This window comes from Numenius arquata, chromosome 5 (genome assembly GCF_964106895.1).
Source record: "Numenius arquata chromosome 5, bNumArq3.hap1.1, whole genome shotgun sequence".
NCBI classification, from domain to species: Eukaryota; Metazoa; Chordata; class Aves; order Charadriiformes; family Scolopacidae; genus Numenius; species Numenius arquata.
In genome coordinates this window covers 26468166-26484787 of record NC_133580.1, presented here as the reverse complement: position 1 = coordinate 26484787, position 16622 = coordinate 26468166, and the positions used below count along the sequence as shown (strand labels likewise).

The window sequence follows — 16622 nt, the reverse complement described above, 5'->3', positions numbered from 1 at the left end:
TATTCTCTTCTAGCAGCTATAAAGATGAGAGGAAATGAGTGATCAGTATAAGGAGAACTTGCCAAAAACAGATCTGTAGCCCTGTTACAGTGGTTGTGAAACAAAAGAGGAATCTGGACGCAGTGAGACTTGTCTTGCCTCCATCCTTCTGTAATGAAGTCTTGGGAATGCTTAATGAGACATCTTTATCACTAAAGCCTCAAGATATATTTGAGAGTGCAGCTTCACAAATGCTTACTCTGAAGCAGTAAGTTGCTTGATTCCTATAAGCCTCTTCTTAGCCATATCTAGGAATAGTGAAGCCACTGGTTTTATTTCACAGACAGGAGGTGGTTGGATCTAAAATGCGGATTTGTGGCACATTTTTTTCCCCTGATGCTTCAGAGAGTGGCACTATCAGAAATGTGAGCCAAAAAGGCAGAAAATTCCCGTTCTGCTGTCCTGCGTGCATTTATCTCACCTAATTTTTGATCAGTCGTACCCATGAAGAGGTGAAAAATACTACTGCAGGAGGACCAGCACCAACCCATGTATGTTGTGTTCAGCAAGGTGTTGCAGACAGAAACCTGTTTGACCACAGTTGTGATGCTGAGGAGAAACTAAAGACGTGTCCATTTATGCATCACTTGTGCAGCTGCAGTTTAAACCATCTGAAATCTATGTTGGGACCATTTAGCTTCTGGATGGCAGTCCCACCCTCGGATGCTCAGGCTTTTTCCTGTTCCCGTAGCATTGCCCTGACCTCCAGAGCCTGCGGTGACCCAGCTGAGTAGGCAAATGCTTAGGACGTACCCTGTCAGCAGTAGAGGGGAAAAAGTGGACTACAGAGTCCCTGTACAGTCTATAAACTGGGTTGGTTTTTTTTTGTGTCAGAAGTGTTAGGAATATTCTTGAATTTGTCTCTAAATCCTTTTTCAGCACCTTCAGAAACCAACTGGCCTGGAAAAGCCTGACATAACTTGTCAGAAGGGAGGCTGTATTTGCTTCCTGCAGGAAGGTAATGCCTCTGCAGAGCAGGAGAGTCAAGAGCCGTGCTTTCGTATGCAACTGCATTGATCCCATCCAAAACACTGATGATGTTCATCCTGGGCTTTGTGTTGCTCGGTTGTGATCTCTGCAGATTGGGCTCAGCAAGGCAATTTTACGCAGCGCTCCTCTTTAAGCACACAACTAGTGCTACTGCTTGGAAACAGAGGTTGGAGAGAGTTATTAAATTATGAAAATAAGCCTTTACCACAAATTTCCCCGTAATTTTCCTTTTTGTCACTCACGTAGGGTTTTTGTTCCATGTTTGAGCTCAACGTGGTGTCGCCAAGTTGCTTGTGATTTAAATAGAAGAAGCCGGCTGCCAGGAGTAATGCTTGCAGGTATTCCTTCTTTTCTTTATTTGCCTTACAGCAGTGCCTGCAGGCCAAAACAAAGATTGTGCTGGCAGCATCTGAATAGTTAATTCCTGCCCCTCAAGTCAAAATAGATAAAGGAATTATCATTATCTTCATTGCACAGGTAACAGCAGGAAAAGATGAAGTGACTTGCTCGTGGTCATGCTATGAATCTCTGGCAGAGCCGGAAAGCGAAGTATTATTTCCTGTGGTCTGATACGTTTATCCCAGTGCCATCCTTTTGTGTGCCTAGCCCCTTTCAACGGTTCAAATTTTTCCTTAAAGTGTCCTGGCACAAATGTGCAGGCTGGTAAATGGCACGAAATGTATGTCTCCCAGATCTCTGCCTTTCAAGATCCTTTTTATTTTTATCACTCACCTTATGATGCCCAGCTGCCTTTGTAGAGCTGTGTGTCTGGAAGGATCTCAGGATGTGCTCATCTAACCTGCTTTAAAACCTCCAAAGACACAGATGCCACAGGTTCAGTGGGTGATTTTTCCCAGTGCTTCATTATTTTTGTCCTTAGAAAGCTGTTCCTAAATTTAATTCTGTGCTTGTCTTGCTCCAGAGACAGCAGCCTTTTACTTATTTGGAGACTCATGTTCTCTTTGAATGTCTTTTTTTCCTGGGACTGAACAGCTCTGCTTCTTTCACTCTCTGTTCGTAGCTTTCTCAGCTTGTGCTTGTTCTCCAGTTCCCTCTTGGATTCCCTAAAAATGCACTGTGTTTTTCCCGACGTGTGAAAGGGGGCACAGTACAGAGCCGCCAGCTCCCTCGAGCACTTTCCTCTTCTCCCAAAGGACCCTATAAATCACTTCCATGCCTCCTGGGAAGCCCCAGGTTGAAGCTGCAGCTCTTCTTCCTTCCTTCCTTCCTTCCTTCCTTCCTTCCTTCCTTCCTTCCTTCCTTCCTTCCTTCCTTCCTTCCTTCCTTCCTTCCTTCCTTCCTTCCTTCCTTCCTTCCTTCCTTCCTTCCTTCCTTCCTTCCTCCCTCCCTCCCTCCCTCCCTCCCTCCCTAATTTGCGAGTTAGCTTCATTTCAATGCTTGGAACCTGAAATCCTAGGGCAAACGGTACCCATGGGCACACATAAGTGCCAAAACAGTGGACGGGATGTCTGAGTTAGCAGCAAGGATGAGATCTGTTAAATTTTCTCTCTGTTTGTCTGCCGTTTTCCTTAAAAATGATGATAGCTTGGGCAGTGTTTGCCCTCATCCAGAAAAGCCACTGTCAGTCTGAAAACAAGGACAGGGTGGGAGTGGGTTTATAAACAGGCATATAAATCTCTCCATTTCAGCTCTAGTCACTTTGAGGTTTTATTATTCTAGGTTTTTGTTCGAATATAACCTGTTCCTGTTTGATACATTATTTTTTTTAAAGAATTTTATTTCAAGCCTTCTAGTCTTCATTAGGGAACTTGATTATGGAAAAGGTCTGGAGCGTGATTCTGCTAAGCTGTGGCCGGCTCGGAGTCCTGTCAAAGGTGGTGGGCTCATGCTTTTCTCCCATTTATGAATGAGATGTGAGAGAAGAGCAGTGGTGGCAGGAGGGGCCAAGTACCGTAGGAAATACAAAACTGTCTCCTTCAGGAGTTGAGGACTTTGCCATTCTTCCCTCTGACCTGCTGCACCTCTTCAGTAGCTGTTCTTCAAGTGGAAACATAAGGAATTCATTTGGCAGCCTCTGATTTCACTGGAGTGTTTAGTAATTTGGCTTTGATAGAAGAATTCATCAGCAAGACTGATTGGTGTATCATACAGAGTGGCAGGCTTGGCAGAGAAGGAAATTTCCCACGCAGCTTAAAAACGGTCCGTGAATTTACCGGGTTTAGAGCTTGATAGCAGCTGGAAGAAGGATGCAGCGAGTCTTGTACGAAGAAAGGAGCCAATCTAGGAAATAAGGTGAGTTACAGTAGGGAGCAGAAACATGCACATTTTACACATTTTATTCAGTAGCGATGGCGTGGTTTTGTTTTTAATGGCGTGTGGTTTTTAAAAGGAAGCTCTTGCTTAAATGCAAATAAGATATTAGGTTACTAATGATAGGAGAGACACTGGTGAGTGTGTTGGAAGCTAACCTGATAAATGCGCTCGATGATGAGGATTCTACTGCAAAATGCTGAGCCCTGTGGCTGTGATCCAGGAAAGTGCTGACAGCAGTGGTAGTACTCATGCGCTTAAAAGTTAAGCATTTTCCCAAAGCGCTTTGATGGATCAGAGCTGGAGTCCTTATCACCTTGCTGGGAGTGAATTTATAAGAAGTGAGTCAATAGTATTTATTCTTAGGCTTCACAACTAAACCACTAATGGAATGTAGGGAAATTACAGCTCTTCTGTGGAGTGAAGGAATCTGGCTCTGGTCTTAACCACAAAATGTTCCCCAGCTTTGAGAAAAACTTAATATCTCGATTTCAGAAGCCCTAGAGAAAAAAAAAAAACACAAACACCAAAAAAACAGGTAATGCAATTCCCTGTGGATCTGTGCCCTGTAGGAAGATATTCCTTCATGTGTCTCTTCCTTGCTCTGGCAACCCTTCATCTCAGGTATGCCTCGGCCTTGGGTGCAAGCACCTGCTGGGGACAGCAGAGAGCCTTTTTCATGGAGCCCAGGCAAACCATGATGGCCTAATGTCTTCCCAGGATCAGGATAAATTACAGCCCAACAGGAACTGTCTGTGCAGGACTCAGGGCTGATGCTGCTGTAAGTACAAATGAATGCATGCTAGGCTTGGCAATTGGAAAGAAGTTTCCCAAGCAGTAAATTATGGCCATGGCCAGTCTTGCTGGGAAAATGTTTTAAATATTTTTTTTTAAAAAAAACAGTCTGTAGCTTTACGAAGGGGATTTTGCACTATGGTGCCTGTGACTCTGGCTTTGGAGTCCCTGCAAGATACAAGTGGGTGTTTGCACGGGTTCTTACCTTGATTGATGTTACAGAGCATGGTGCCCCGTGTAGCATTCATTATATAGACAGTCCTTAAAATTCTCATACACTGATGTTCCTGAGGAGGTGTTGAATGTGTTTGTAGAGTGAACAAGCTGGAGGTAATACTTCCCCTCCTTCGACATGAGTGTGCTCAATATTCTACAGTTGTCTATGGTAAGTCTTCTTGGAAATCACAAAAGAAATGAAAATAACAGAGTAGGGAGGATCACTCGACAACTGAAGTGCCAGAACACTTCTCATTTCTCCACATCCCAACAGTGGGCACTTCCAATGTGCTAATTAATTAGCCCACACTATCTGGAGATAAACTACAGCTAATGCCATTATTCTCATTTACAACTTTTAAGATTGCTGGGGCGGTTCCTGTCACCTGCAGGTTTCTCTTGTGATATCTGGTGGTCTTTTCCAGATGAGTTCAAGCCACGTGAATCTTCAGGCAGCTTTCGCTGTTTTAAGAGTCCGTGTCTCGCATCCCCAATTGTCAGGAGCTGAAAGCATGTCTGTACAACTCTGCAAACAGAAGGCAAATGGCAAGAAGCCAATTTATTTTTTGAGATCATGTGTTTTTAAGAATCTTGCCCGAGATGATGCAGTGCTTGGAGAGGGTGGTGATATATGATAGGTTCCATTAAATATGCTGGCTCTGTTGTAGATGGGGTGGTGCGCACGTGAGCAGTGACAAAGGGGTCTTGCCCCAAAGGCTGTATAGTTTAGTGCCCAGATCCTGTGATGTCATAGAATCGTCGAGGTTGGAAGGGACCTTTAAGATCATCTAGTCCAACCATCAACCTAACTCTGATTAAAAAAAACAAAAGAAAACCATACACACACACACCCCCCCCATTACTAAACTATGTCTGTAAGCACTGTGTCAACCCGTCTTTTGAAAACTTTCAGGCATGGTGCCTTGATGATGTCTTTAGGCTCTGCTAGCAATCCTATCGCGATTGCAACACGTGATAGCTGTGTCATGGCGTAGCTCTGTTATGCTAAATTTTTTAGAAGTTATTTGTGCATTTTTTGTGGTGAAAGCAGTGATTTTTGGAAACATTTATGCGGTCAGCAACAGGGCATACAGGAAAAAGTGCTGGAGGTGAGACGTTGCTATGCCTGCCGTGGTTGCCTCCACGAAGGTCGGTGCTTCAGTGGGTCTTAGCAGGATTTTGGTAAGGCAAAATATTTTGTGAATGGCAAAGCTTGTGTTGACTGCACCCACTGTCCTTCGAGGAGTAGGTGTTGAGCCCTGCTTTCTTACAGTTAGCACCATATTTTGATTAAGAGGAAAAGACTGCATAGAAACGCTTTTAAAGCCTATCCATTTTATTGTTTTCATGACTTACGCATCAATGATCACGAAATCACGGGATCACGGAATTGTTGGAGTTGGAAGGGACCTTGTAGAGATCATCTAGTCCAACTCCCCTGCCAAAGCAGGATTGCCCAGAGCACATTGCTCAGTGCTGAGTACTGATCAGTAACCAGTCTTAATGAGAAAGTATATTTTACAGGTACGTTTTTGCAACACAAGTTAATGTAAGGAGGATTTGAGTAGTGATTTTGTACACGCAGCGTTACTGCTCTCTTGCTATTTGTTCTTTTAATACCATTTTATAGGAGTAGCTAAGCGTTCATCAAAAGATTTGCGGCAGGAAGCAATAGGTCCTTGTGGGTGGATGAGCTGATGTTAGCTAGTCACTGTTAAACAGAAGATGCTTGGTTTCCACTGGTTTTTCTTTTTGCTGTTTCTCTCCTGCAGCCTCCTCCAGGAGATTCATAGATTCATAGATTGGTCCAGGCCAGAAGGGACCTCCAAAGGTCATCTAGTCCGACCTCCCCGCAGTCAGCAGGGACACCCCCAACTAGACCAGGTTGCCCAGGGCCTCGTCGAGCTTCACCTTGAATATCTCCAGGGAAGGGGCCTCAACCACCTCCCTGGGCAACCTGTTCCAGTGTTCCACCACCCTCACAGGAAAGAACTTTTTCCTAATATCCAATCTAAATCTCCCCTTCTCCAACTTAAAACCATTGCCCCTCATCCTGTCACTGCAGGCCTTTGTAAACAGACCCTCCCCAGCCTTCCTGTAGGCCCCCCTCAGGTACTGGAAGGCTGCTATGAGGTCTCCCCGGAGCCTCCTCTTCTCCAGGCTGAACAACCCCAGCTCCCTCAGTCTGTCCTCATAGCAGAGGTGTTCCAGCCCCCTGATCATTTTGGTGGCCCTCCTCTGGACCCGCTCCATCAGGTCCATGTCCTTCCTATATTGAGGGCTCCAGACCTGCACACAGTACTCCAGGTGAGGTCTCACCAGAGCAGAGTAAAGTGGCAGAATCCCCTCTCTGGATCTGCTGGCAACACTTCTTTTGATGCAGCCCAGGATGTGGTTGGCCTTCTGGGCTGCGAGAGCACATTGCCTGCTCATGTCCAGCTTCTCGTCCATCAGCACCCCCAAGTCCCTTTCCTCAGGGCTGCTTTCTAATACCTCATCCCCCAGTCTGTATTTATACTGAGGATTGTTCTTTCCCAGGTGCAGAACCCTGCACTTGCTTTTGTTGAACCTCATGAGGTTCACCTGGGCCCACCTCTCCAGCCTGTCCAGGTCCCTCTGAATGACATCCCGTCCCTCTGGTGTATCGACACCACCACACAGCTTGGTGTCATCTGCAAACTTGACGCCAGGTCAATCAATGCAGAGATGCTCAGGGAAGAGGCGGCCTTGAATTGGGTGAATTCAGCATGCAGACACCCCTCCGTCCCCCGGGTTGTTCTAGGGCAGTGGAATTACAGCAAGAACAGGGTATTGGGGCACAGTAAATCTTGAAGCCCTAGACCACACCCGTGCATTGCAGTCCCAGTTCTCAACCAGGCATATCTCCTGAGCTGTTACACAGATCAGAAGGAAGAGATTAACCATTATCCCTGTGCTAATGCAAATTGCATGCAGATTACTTCTGTTATCTCTCTCATGTGAGTATGAATCGGAGTGGTTTTTTTCCTGTTTTGTGTCTTCCAACCATAAGCACTTCTCTGTAGTAGGGCTGCTGGTAATCAAAAGAATTGGGTTAGTAGCGTCCACAAAACCACAGCATCCGTCCTGCTCTCTTTGCCTTTAGCAGAGGTACTTTTCTGGTATCTTAGGTCCAAGGATTAGAAGTCTAGAGAGAAGTTACACGAGGAAAACTTTGTCAAGAAAAGAACAGGCTCTCCAAGAGAATTAGGCAGCAACTTGGATTTCACCTTGCATGAGCCCAAGCCTGTGTCCAGCTGGGAGGCAGTAAGGTCTGGGAGCACCTTGCCTTTGTGGCCAGGTTGGGCTTCAAGTCACATCCTGCTGTCGAGCTCAAGGAGCTGTGTTTAATCACTTAGGGACTGGGGTGGCAACCACCTGAAAGATCTCCCCTTTCCGTACGAGATAAATCTGGTTGCTTGGGTTAGGCCAGGGACTCACGTTACAAAAATTGGGCTCTCCCTTCTGTCGGGGCCACTGAGTGCTTGAATTGGCTTCCTTTGTCTTGCCTGACCTCTTCTGTTGCAAGGCACACATCAAGGTGTCTCAGAGACATTCAAAATGGAGGTAGATAATAGAGACTGTAAACTGGTCTAAGACCTGGCATTTACCTCAGTTGTTCATCTTGGGAGGCGGAAGATGTGAAGAAACACTATATATTCATTGCCAAGGAAATTCGAAGATTGCATTCTTGTTTTGATATTTGATGCGTGAAAAGGACCGGCATGAATTCCCTATCTACTCAAGAGATACCTTGAAAAGTCATTCAAAGGTGGACGATGGCCGTATGTGAACCATGTTTTAGGTTTGGCTGGGTGTTTGGATTTAATTCTGGGGCGAAAATTTAGCCCCTTGCACTATTTAGGGCCTGTGCACCATTGAAATCCCATATAAGATCTCAGGTAGAATTGAGATGGCATTTAATGCTATGTTGTCCAAGAACCTTTCCTTCCCTGGACTGAGTTTTCAGAAGCACTTACAAGCACCTGTAATTGCAAATTGAGGTCCAACCTGCTTGCCTAACTAGCCAGGCATGGTTTGCAGCTACTTGTCCTCAAGGGACAAAGAGTTTTGAAAGCCTTTATCAGGCAAACTGGGGTACGCTTTGGGATATTAAAAACTGCAGTACAAAATTCAAGTGATGACTGAAATGCTAAGTTCTGAGCCAAGTACAATATCTGCAGTAGAAGAACCCTTAGGGGAGCCGTTGGGTGTTGAGCTTTTCTAAAAGTATATCGTATATATACAGAATTGCAAAGAGATAATACAGTGAAGTTTGGTTTGTGGGGTTTTTTTTTCTCCTCAAAACAGTGTTCCTGTTTTAACTAACGTATATATCTTGTTTAAAATTAATCTACCACTTGAAGCCACCTGCAGTTTCACATGCCTTTAGTGTGATGCGGTTAATAATGCAGGTCTTGCTCCAAACTCTGAAGTCACCAAAGGCCCAAGAAAAAAAATTGAATAATGTCATTAATTACAAACTGAGTGAAAAATTGCAGTATACCAGGCTTTTGAAGTGGAACCAGAATTACTTGTCTTGTGGTTACTCTTCTGATACAGGTTTCATTTTCTTCAATTAATGCACTTACAAAGCCAGGTTTAATGATAGCATAACTGGTTATATGATGGCAGGTGAAGGTATCGATTTAATCACAAGCATGAATTTGACTTTTAATCTTCTGGCATAAATTCAGACAGCAAAAAAAAAGTGGCATCACGTGGAGGGAGGAACCCCAAGGTGTATTGCAAGGTCTGAAGTGTTAGATCCCAAACATTTGCACATACAGGAGAGTACTCACTGTAGAAGAAATGGCAAACATATGAAAAACATATGAAAATCCATAGCATAGTTACCTATAAACGTTGATGTCTATATAGACTTCTGTGTCATAGATGTCCATAACAGCAGCCAGGACAGAGATGTTAGCAGCAGGATCTTCCTCTGTGATGCCTTGGTTGTCTTTGGAAAGGGACCTGAAGCCCAGAAACCTGGAGAGCCAAAGTAAGGAGAGGTGCCAGCCCTTTTGCCTGTGTAAATCTGCGTTGCCTGTCTTCCTGGGCTGCTCTGGGTTGCTCAAAGTGAGGATCTGGCCTGGCAGAAGTTAAAGCTGTATTGAAGGTTCTGGGCTGGTGGCTTTGTTTTTGCACCAGGGGTGAAGGGAACTGGTATTTTGTTGTTGTTGTTGTTGTTGTTTTGATTGGAAGTGGAAAACTTCACCGGCTGTGCATCTAAGGGTGAGATGGGGAACCATTAGCTGTTGTTTCTGCCAGAGTGAAAAATACCAAGGCAAAAGTAGTTGGACTGGAGAGAGCATTACATAGACCATGACATGTAGAAACTACATTATTTGTTTTATCTTGGTGCAGTGATTGGTCACCTGATAACATTAGTTTCTCTTAAAATATAATTAACATTTTATTCCAGTAAGCATCATTGTATGTTAGATATTAGTGGGACACAGCACAGTATGTTGTAAATACTGGCTTTGGTGCCTAGATGGCTAATTCAGTGCTAATGTCATTATCAAAGGTTACTGAGGAAGAATGTCCTAAAAGGTCTATTCCTCATGAAATCATCTCCTGTGGTTATTCAGATGTGACTAATGATGCATCTTCTGCAGCAGCTTTTATTTATTTATTTGGTATGTCCCCTTATTCTTCTTAGGAAATGTTAGAAACAGAACAACAAAAAAAAGGTAGAATCCGTTTCCTGTGTTTTTATTTGCTTCCTGATTAATTTTGGTCTCAGGAAAGCAAAAATGTACATTACCAATTTCACACCTTGTTACATCTTCTGTTTGCTTTCATCACACGCATGACTGTTTTCATGAATGGCAAACATAAACATAAATGCTGTAATATTCCTCTGATTTTGAGTGTCTTGCTGAGAGATTAATGCATACGTGCAGATTACTTGTAAAGCAACACGTGAACAATTCATGGTGTACATCAGCCCTTTGTAGTGTCAAGGCAGGGATTTGAACAAGACTTCTGCCTGCTTACATAAGAAATGTGGGAGATTACAGCTTTATATATCTTGACTCTTACGTGAATGTATTTTTTTACGTGTTGTACTCCAAATGGAAGTGTTCCGTGGCTTGACTTCTTTCTGTTAAGAGGATGCTGCCCTTGCAGCAGCAGTGACCTTTGAAAAACAAGTCTCAAGTAATCCTTTGATTTTCCTGAGATCATATAGCACAGTATCCGGTTGCAGGCTTTTAAGATGGAATGATTGCGGGCTTTGTCCGCTTGCCTGGATTGGATTACATTTTGTTTGACAAAGAAAACTCTAAAATACTTATACCTTCCTTCCTTCAATTCAGAGCATCGTAATCTCCATGCGTTGAGGATGCTGAGCAGTTGCCATATCATCCCAACGCCGCTGGGACTTATTGAATTTACTTAATTGGCCTTTATCTCACAGTTACACTTTAACGCTTCTTTTGAAGGAGATTCAGAAAGGATACAGTTACTCCTTTTCTAATTTACTTTGAGAGTTGAGTTACTCGTTTTCTTATCTTCCCTCCATTTCCCGGTAGAGCGGGGCATTGTGCAGAGCCGTGATGGAACGTGTTAGAGACTTGCACGGCAAGAGAGTGAAGTGCATGAAGCTGTTAAGTAGCCAAGCTTTTTACACACCGCTTTTTAAAGAGGATGCTCTGTTTTTGGGGAGTAGGGAGTTTGACGGGCACTTTTTGGATGGCTGGTCGTGCATTTTGTGTTACCCTGTGACAGAGAACTGAACTTCCCTGCACCTCCCAGGGAAAGATTTTGCAGCAGAGTTCAGGAGCGCTTGCACTGTCCTCTTGTTTTTGCAAGCACTTATGAGCCTTGGTCCTATAAACACTTCAGGAAACCTCAATAAAGTGGATGAAGAGTCCATTATTTGGTCAGGCGATCTTGACAGTGAGAATTGCATGGTTTTTGCCTTCCTGAGAGGTGTTCGATACCAGGGAGGGCTGAGGTCTCGTCTTGCTGCTCTTCTCAAGTTTGCTTTTGCTAATAGGAATTTAAAAAGTTTTAATGCTCAGCTCTGACTTTCTCCATTCTGCCGGACCCCTGCTGCCAGCTCTGCAAGCCTGGGATGGGCATTGCAGGGATTTGGGGAAATCGGAGAACCGTTGCAGAGGTGCACGAGTCCCTTTTTCTGAGTAGTTTGGTGTCCCCATCCGAGTTGCTCATGATAAGAAGTGATCGGTATTGTCTGTTTAACTAGGGTTGTAGAATTTGGCACCACCACCCCACAGCGAGACTTGTTTTCAGATGTCTCTGGAAACCATGTAGCTCCCTTTGCATTAGAAGGGAAGTTCAACCTCTTTTAACGGAGTTCACTACTCTCTATGGGCTAACACATCTGACCACACACACGTGCGTGGACCATGTATCTCACATGCGCAATCCCTAACTTGCTGTGCACGTGCATGCACAACACATATTTAGGCATCAGCTATAATTAATGGAAAGTCTGATAGCAGATCAGCAGTTTGAGTCTAGGTTGTTACACACCTTCACACAGCCCAAAAAATTGTGGAGGACATCAGCTGAGGGTAAGGTGACTTCAGTCCAGGGATAATTGTCTGGAGCTTTTCCCTTAATCTTTTTGGGCGAAGATTAGACTTGGCAAAATTAATTTCTTTGTTGTCTTTATTTTACTTAATGGGTTGGGGGTTTTTTTAGTATTATGATAATTAGCTAGTCCTGCATATAGGAGAAGTCTAGAAGTTTTTTGTTTGTTTGTTTTGTTTTCTAATAGTTCCAAATACATTTTGGAAGATAAAATGTGGTCATTTGCTACTGCTTTTTGCATTCGGTTCCCCACATGGCCACTAAGGTCTTTGCTGTGGGTCACCCCAGCCCCTCTGTAATCCTTGCTGAGAGCTGAGCTGGAGGGTGAGTCGAAGGCCCCATGGCCAGGTGTGAGCTGTCTTTTCCTCTGGAGAAGCTGCTCTTGGCCCTGTGAATTAGAGGCTATGAATCTCTCCCATCCTCTTTTCTTTTCAGTCAGTGTTGTTTCCTAATCTCCGGCATGAAATACCTGGGGTGTTAGGGTTGCATCGCCCGTAGCAACTTCTGCTAGGGGGCTGGCAGGGGTGGTAACAACCGCAACTTGAAAAGTCTCTGCAGATACCAGGCTGAAAATAAAGGATCAAACCTGTTTTTGATGCACACATGTGCTGCAAAGGGCAGATAACCTTTCAGGGCTGCATCTTAAAATAGTAAGCAGAGCCAGTGTAGCTGCTTTCATGCTGTGGCTTCCCCAAGCACACCGTGAACTTCCAAACTGGGATCGCCATTAAAATCTTTACAGCTGCCATTTGCAAGGAATTAGCATCACTATGCGACCTGTAACACCCCAGCGATATTTGTGGAGAGCAATTGAATTATAAAGGTTGTAAGGGCCTTGCTGCCCTGTTCCTTGCTTCTGGAAAGAGGGGGCCGAAAGATTTCACTGAATTTCACTGAATTTTTAGAGTTGGAAGGGACCATAAGATCATCTAGTCCAACTCCCCTGCCGAAGCAGGATTGCCCAGAGCATGTCAGAGCATGTTACTCAGGACTGCATCCAGGCGGGTCTTGAAAATCTCCAGAGAAGGGGACTCCACACCCTCCCTGGGCAGCCTCTTCCAGGGCTCTGGCACCCTCACCGGAAAGAAGTTTCTTCTCATATTTGAGTGGAACCTCCTGTGTTCCAGCTTGTGCCCGTTGCCCCTCGTCCTCTCACTGGGAACCACTGAAAAGAGTCTGGCTCCCTCCTCCTTCAACCCACCCTTCAGATGCTTATAAGCATTGATAAGGTCTCCCCTCAGCCTTCTCTTCTCCAGGCTAAAGAGTCCCAGCTCTCTCAGCCTTTCTTCGTAAGGGAGATGCTCCAATCCTTGAATCATCCTCGTTGCCCTTCGCTGGACTCTTTCCAGTAGTTCCCTATCGCTCTTGAATTGGCGAGCCCAGAACTGGATGCAGTATTCCAGTTGTGGCCTCACCAGTGCAGAGTAGAGGGGGAGAATGACCTCCCTCGACCTACTAGCCACACTCTTCCCTATGCAGCCCAGGGTTCCACTACTGTAGGAGCCAAAAGATAAATAGTTACGGAGTTCATGTAATCTAAAGTCTTCTGAAAAATACATACTTTCAAAGTAGCTGAAAGAAAGCAATGTGTAATCAATATTTAATTCTGATAACGGAGCCCCCTGGCACATTTGAAAAGGCAAGGTGTGGGGCTGATGTGCTTGAAAAGTGCTTCAAAAGACAAGGTTGATGTGTGAGCTGCTGATGGTAGCTCATGTTGTTACTTGGCTCGAGTGGGCGATGCTGGTCAGATCCTCCATTGCTGAAAATCTGTGAGAACTCAGTTGTTAAAAACAGGCAAATACCACTGAGGTGAAAACAAATGCCACTGATCTGCAGCAGGTAAGGATCGCCGTGCGTTTGAGGATGGATTGACGAGTTTGACTTCGTCGGGAGCGGGCCACCTTACTAACCATGGTTTTTGTCTATTCTGTTTTTCTCCTGTCTTGCAGCACCTTCTCCAGTGAGTAGTGTGAAAAAAGGGAAGATAACTAAAAATAGCATCTCCCTTTCCTGGCAGGAGCCAGATCGACCCAACGGCATCATCCTGGAATACGAAATCAAATATTTTGAAAAGGTGTGACAGACTGATTGCTGAGCATCTCAAGTACCTTCTCTTTACTAAGTCCTGTTCTTTTAGTTATAATTATTTGAGTCATGGAAGGGAATGGAGTGATTTTATGCATAAATCAATGTCAGATTGATTTTGCAGTAAATGATTAGGAAGACTTGAAATGAGGGTGTTGTTTTCCATTAGTGTGCCACTTCTCTTGAACAAATACATTAAATCTGCGTGTCAGATTCCTCTCCGGCCTTATCACATTAAGATAGAGCCTGCTCATTTGTTAAAAATAGGAGAGGTTGGGGATTGAACGTCTATCTCCTCCCGGAAACATCAGACTATCCCTTGCCTTTGGTATTTCTATTTCTCACTCGGTTTTGCATCCACAGTGTAAGGAGAGGAGAAGGATTTTGTGGAGAGATTGTATCTGCTCTGTCATGAAGAAGGGCATCCTGGCTTAAAAGCTTGCCTGCCTTTTCCAGCTCTTGCTTTCAGTCTCATGGAAAGCACTCTCTTCCTACAAAACTTGCCTCTCCTAGTCTTCGTTTCAAATGGTGACTTGTTCTCTTCCTGCAAAATTAAAGCAGTTTAAATGAAAATGATAAAAAATGCACTTTGTCTAAGTAGCATCTTTGAGCAATGCAGCCTTAGATCTTTGGAAAAAAAGATTCCAAGAAAAGATTCCAAAGGTCAAGTTTGCAAGAGTTGACTCAATAGCAGTTCTTGCCTTAGCAAGATGTTCTTTTTTCTTCTGCAGCAGCCAGGTTTTCTACATGAAAACAAGAGGAAATTAATGAAATTGAGTCACAATTCACTTTTTTGGGGGTTGAATTTCTACTTTAAGGAAGATCTTCCATGGGAGAGACCTGCTCAAGCAGCCCATGCGAACAGGGGAAAGAATTTCAGAAATCTTCAGCATTAGGATAAAATCAACATTATTTTTGCAGATGAGCGAGCATGGGCAAGGCCACAGGATGTGTGAGTAGCTTAAGTAGGGCTGAGGTTTTCAAAAAGATTAAGGCACAAAGGAATCAAGAAATGCTATACTGGAAATAATCCATTACTGATTCTTTTATTAACTTGTTAGAACAACCGTTGTGGCACATTGAATCCTTATCGTGGAGTGGCCTGAGAAGATTAGCCTCCAGAAACCTGACAATCAGAAAATAATTAAAGCTAAAAAATTCTATATATTTATTCGTTTTGCTTTGTTTTCCAACAAATTGGGGGGAGGAGGGACTTAAAACGTTGTATTTGTGGTCCAGAACTAGTCTCAAATAACGTCAGTAAATATTTCTTCAAGTGCAAGTCCTTCATGGAGAGGTGGCTACAGCCCGTCGGAGTTTCTGCTGTCTTGATTTATTTCTTCCAGACTGATAGCGAAGCTCAGTGTTTTCTGTAAATGTTTAAATGTTTGCAGAGGCCAACAGTGTATGGAAAACCTAATTGGGCTGACATACAAGCAAAGATGTGACCTAATATTCACTTATGGCTTTTTAACCAGCCATTGAGTTAAATTTGGGATGTCGTCCTTAATCCTTCTTGTTTGTTGCTACTGTCACGTATATTCTCTCAGTTTTCATCCCTTTATAAGGGTAAATTCACAGTGTTCATTTCCAAGGGATGAGAATGATCTGTATTAAATGTTTCAAAAAATTGCGTTTTGTCAGATCACGTTCTTTTAAGACAAATCACTCCTTAACAAGAAAAAAACCCAAAAACTTATATATTGCGTAGCTTAGTCTTGCATAGCTTATAGTCTTATAGTAAATATATATATATAAACTTATAGTCTTATAGTAAATATATATATATAAACTTATAGTCTTATATATAAACTTATAGTCTCTTGCGTAGCTACAGGCTTCAATAAGAAAATCTGTAATCCTACATTTGGAGATTCCCAGGGCTTTATCCAGGCATATTGCTACTTACAGAAATTTGCCCATTAAACTGAAAAAAAAAAAAGAAAAGTAAATCAGTTCAGATCCTAAGAGTTATGCAGAAATCTTGGTAGGGAATTACTAAGAACTCTTGTTTACCTCATAATAATTTGGATTTGAGAGGATACGGTGAATAAAAAGCAGTTTCCAAATTTGTAGACCTTAATTTATGAGCTCTTGTCTAGATTATGTGTTCCAGTAAATAATTCTAAGAGTAATTACCAAGCATTTGAGCGAAATTTTAATCAAAGAACTGAAACTCTTTCACATTAAAAACTGATGTAAATGAAGATTTATTTCAGCAAATTTTCTTCAAGTTCATTGCTTCAGAAGAACAATGTGAAATTAGGTATTTTCCTGGAGTTTTGGTTTATTATTCCCTTCCCAAGGTCTGGTTCATGTTTCTAGAAATGCTAGCATAACGTTGTGCAATGTATAATATACCGTTCTCTTTTGGGCCTAATTACATTACTGGGAAGTCGTTTCGGTATAAATTAAAATCCCTTTCTAAGGTGAGGGGACTTTTTTCCTCTTCCCCACACCTTGGGGTTGATCGTTGCAGGGCGTACCTCTCCGTTGCCCCGCTCCACGGCGAGCGATGGAAAGCTGCTTCTACTGCAGATGGCAGCTTGGTCCCTGTATTGTCGTTCATGGGCTTGAAAGTCCCTCCCCTCTGTTTCATACCTCCTGGAGTCCTTGATTATAAAAGAGAAAATCAG

General features: G+C 43.5%; 1 protein-coding gene across 9 annotated transcripts in view; it reads left to right on the top strand.

Annotated features, from left to right (window-relative positions):
• EPHA5 (EPH receptor A5) overlaps nucleotides 1-16622 on the top strand; it is a 213816-nt gene that overhangs the window by 144664 nt on the left and 52530 nt on the right. For all 9 annotated transcript variants that reach the window (XM_074148361.1, XM_074148360.1, XM_074148363.1 and 6 more), the window contains one exon: nucleotides 13851-13975. In XM_074148361.1, the coding sequence (XP_074004462.1) occupies nucleotides 13851-13975 (125 nt within the window). The remainder of the gene's footprint in view (nucleotides 1-13850; nucleotides 13976-16622) is intronic.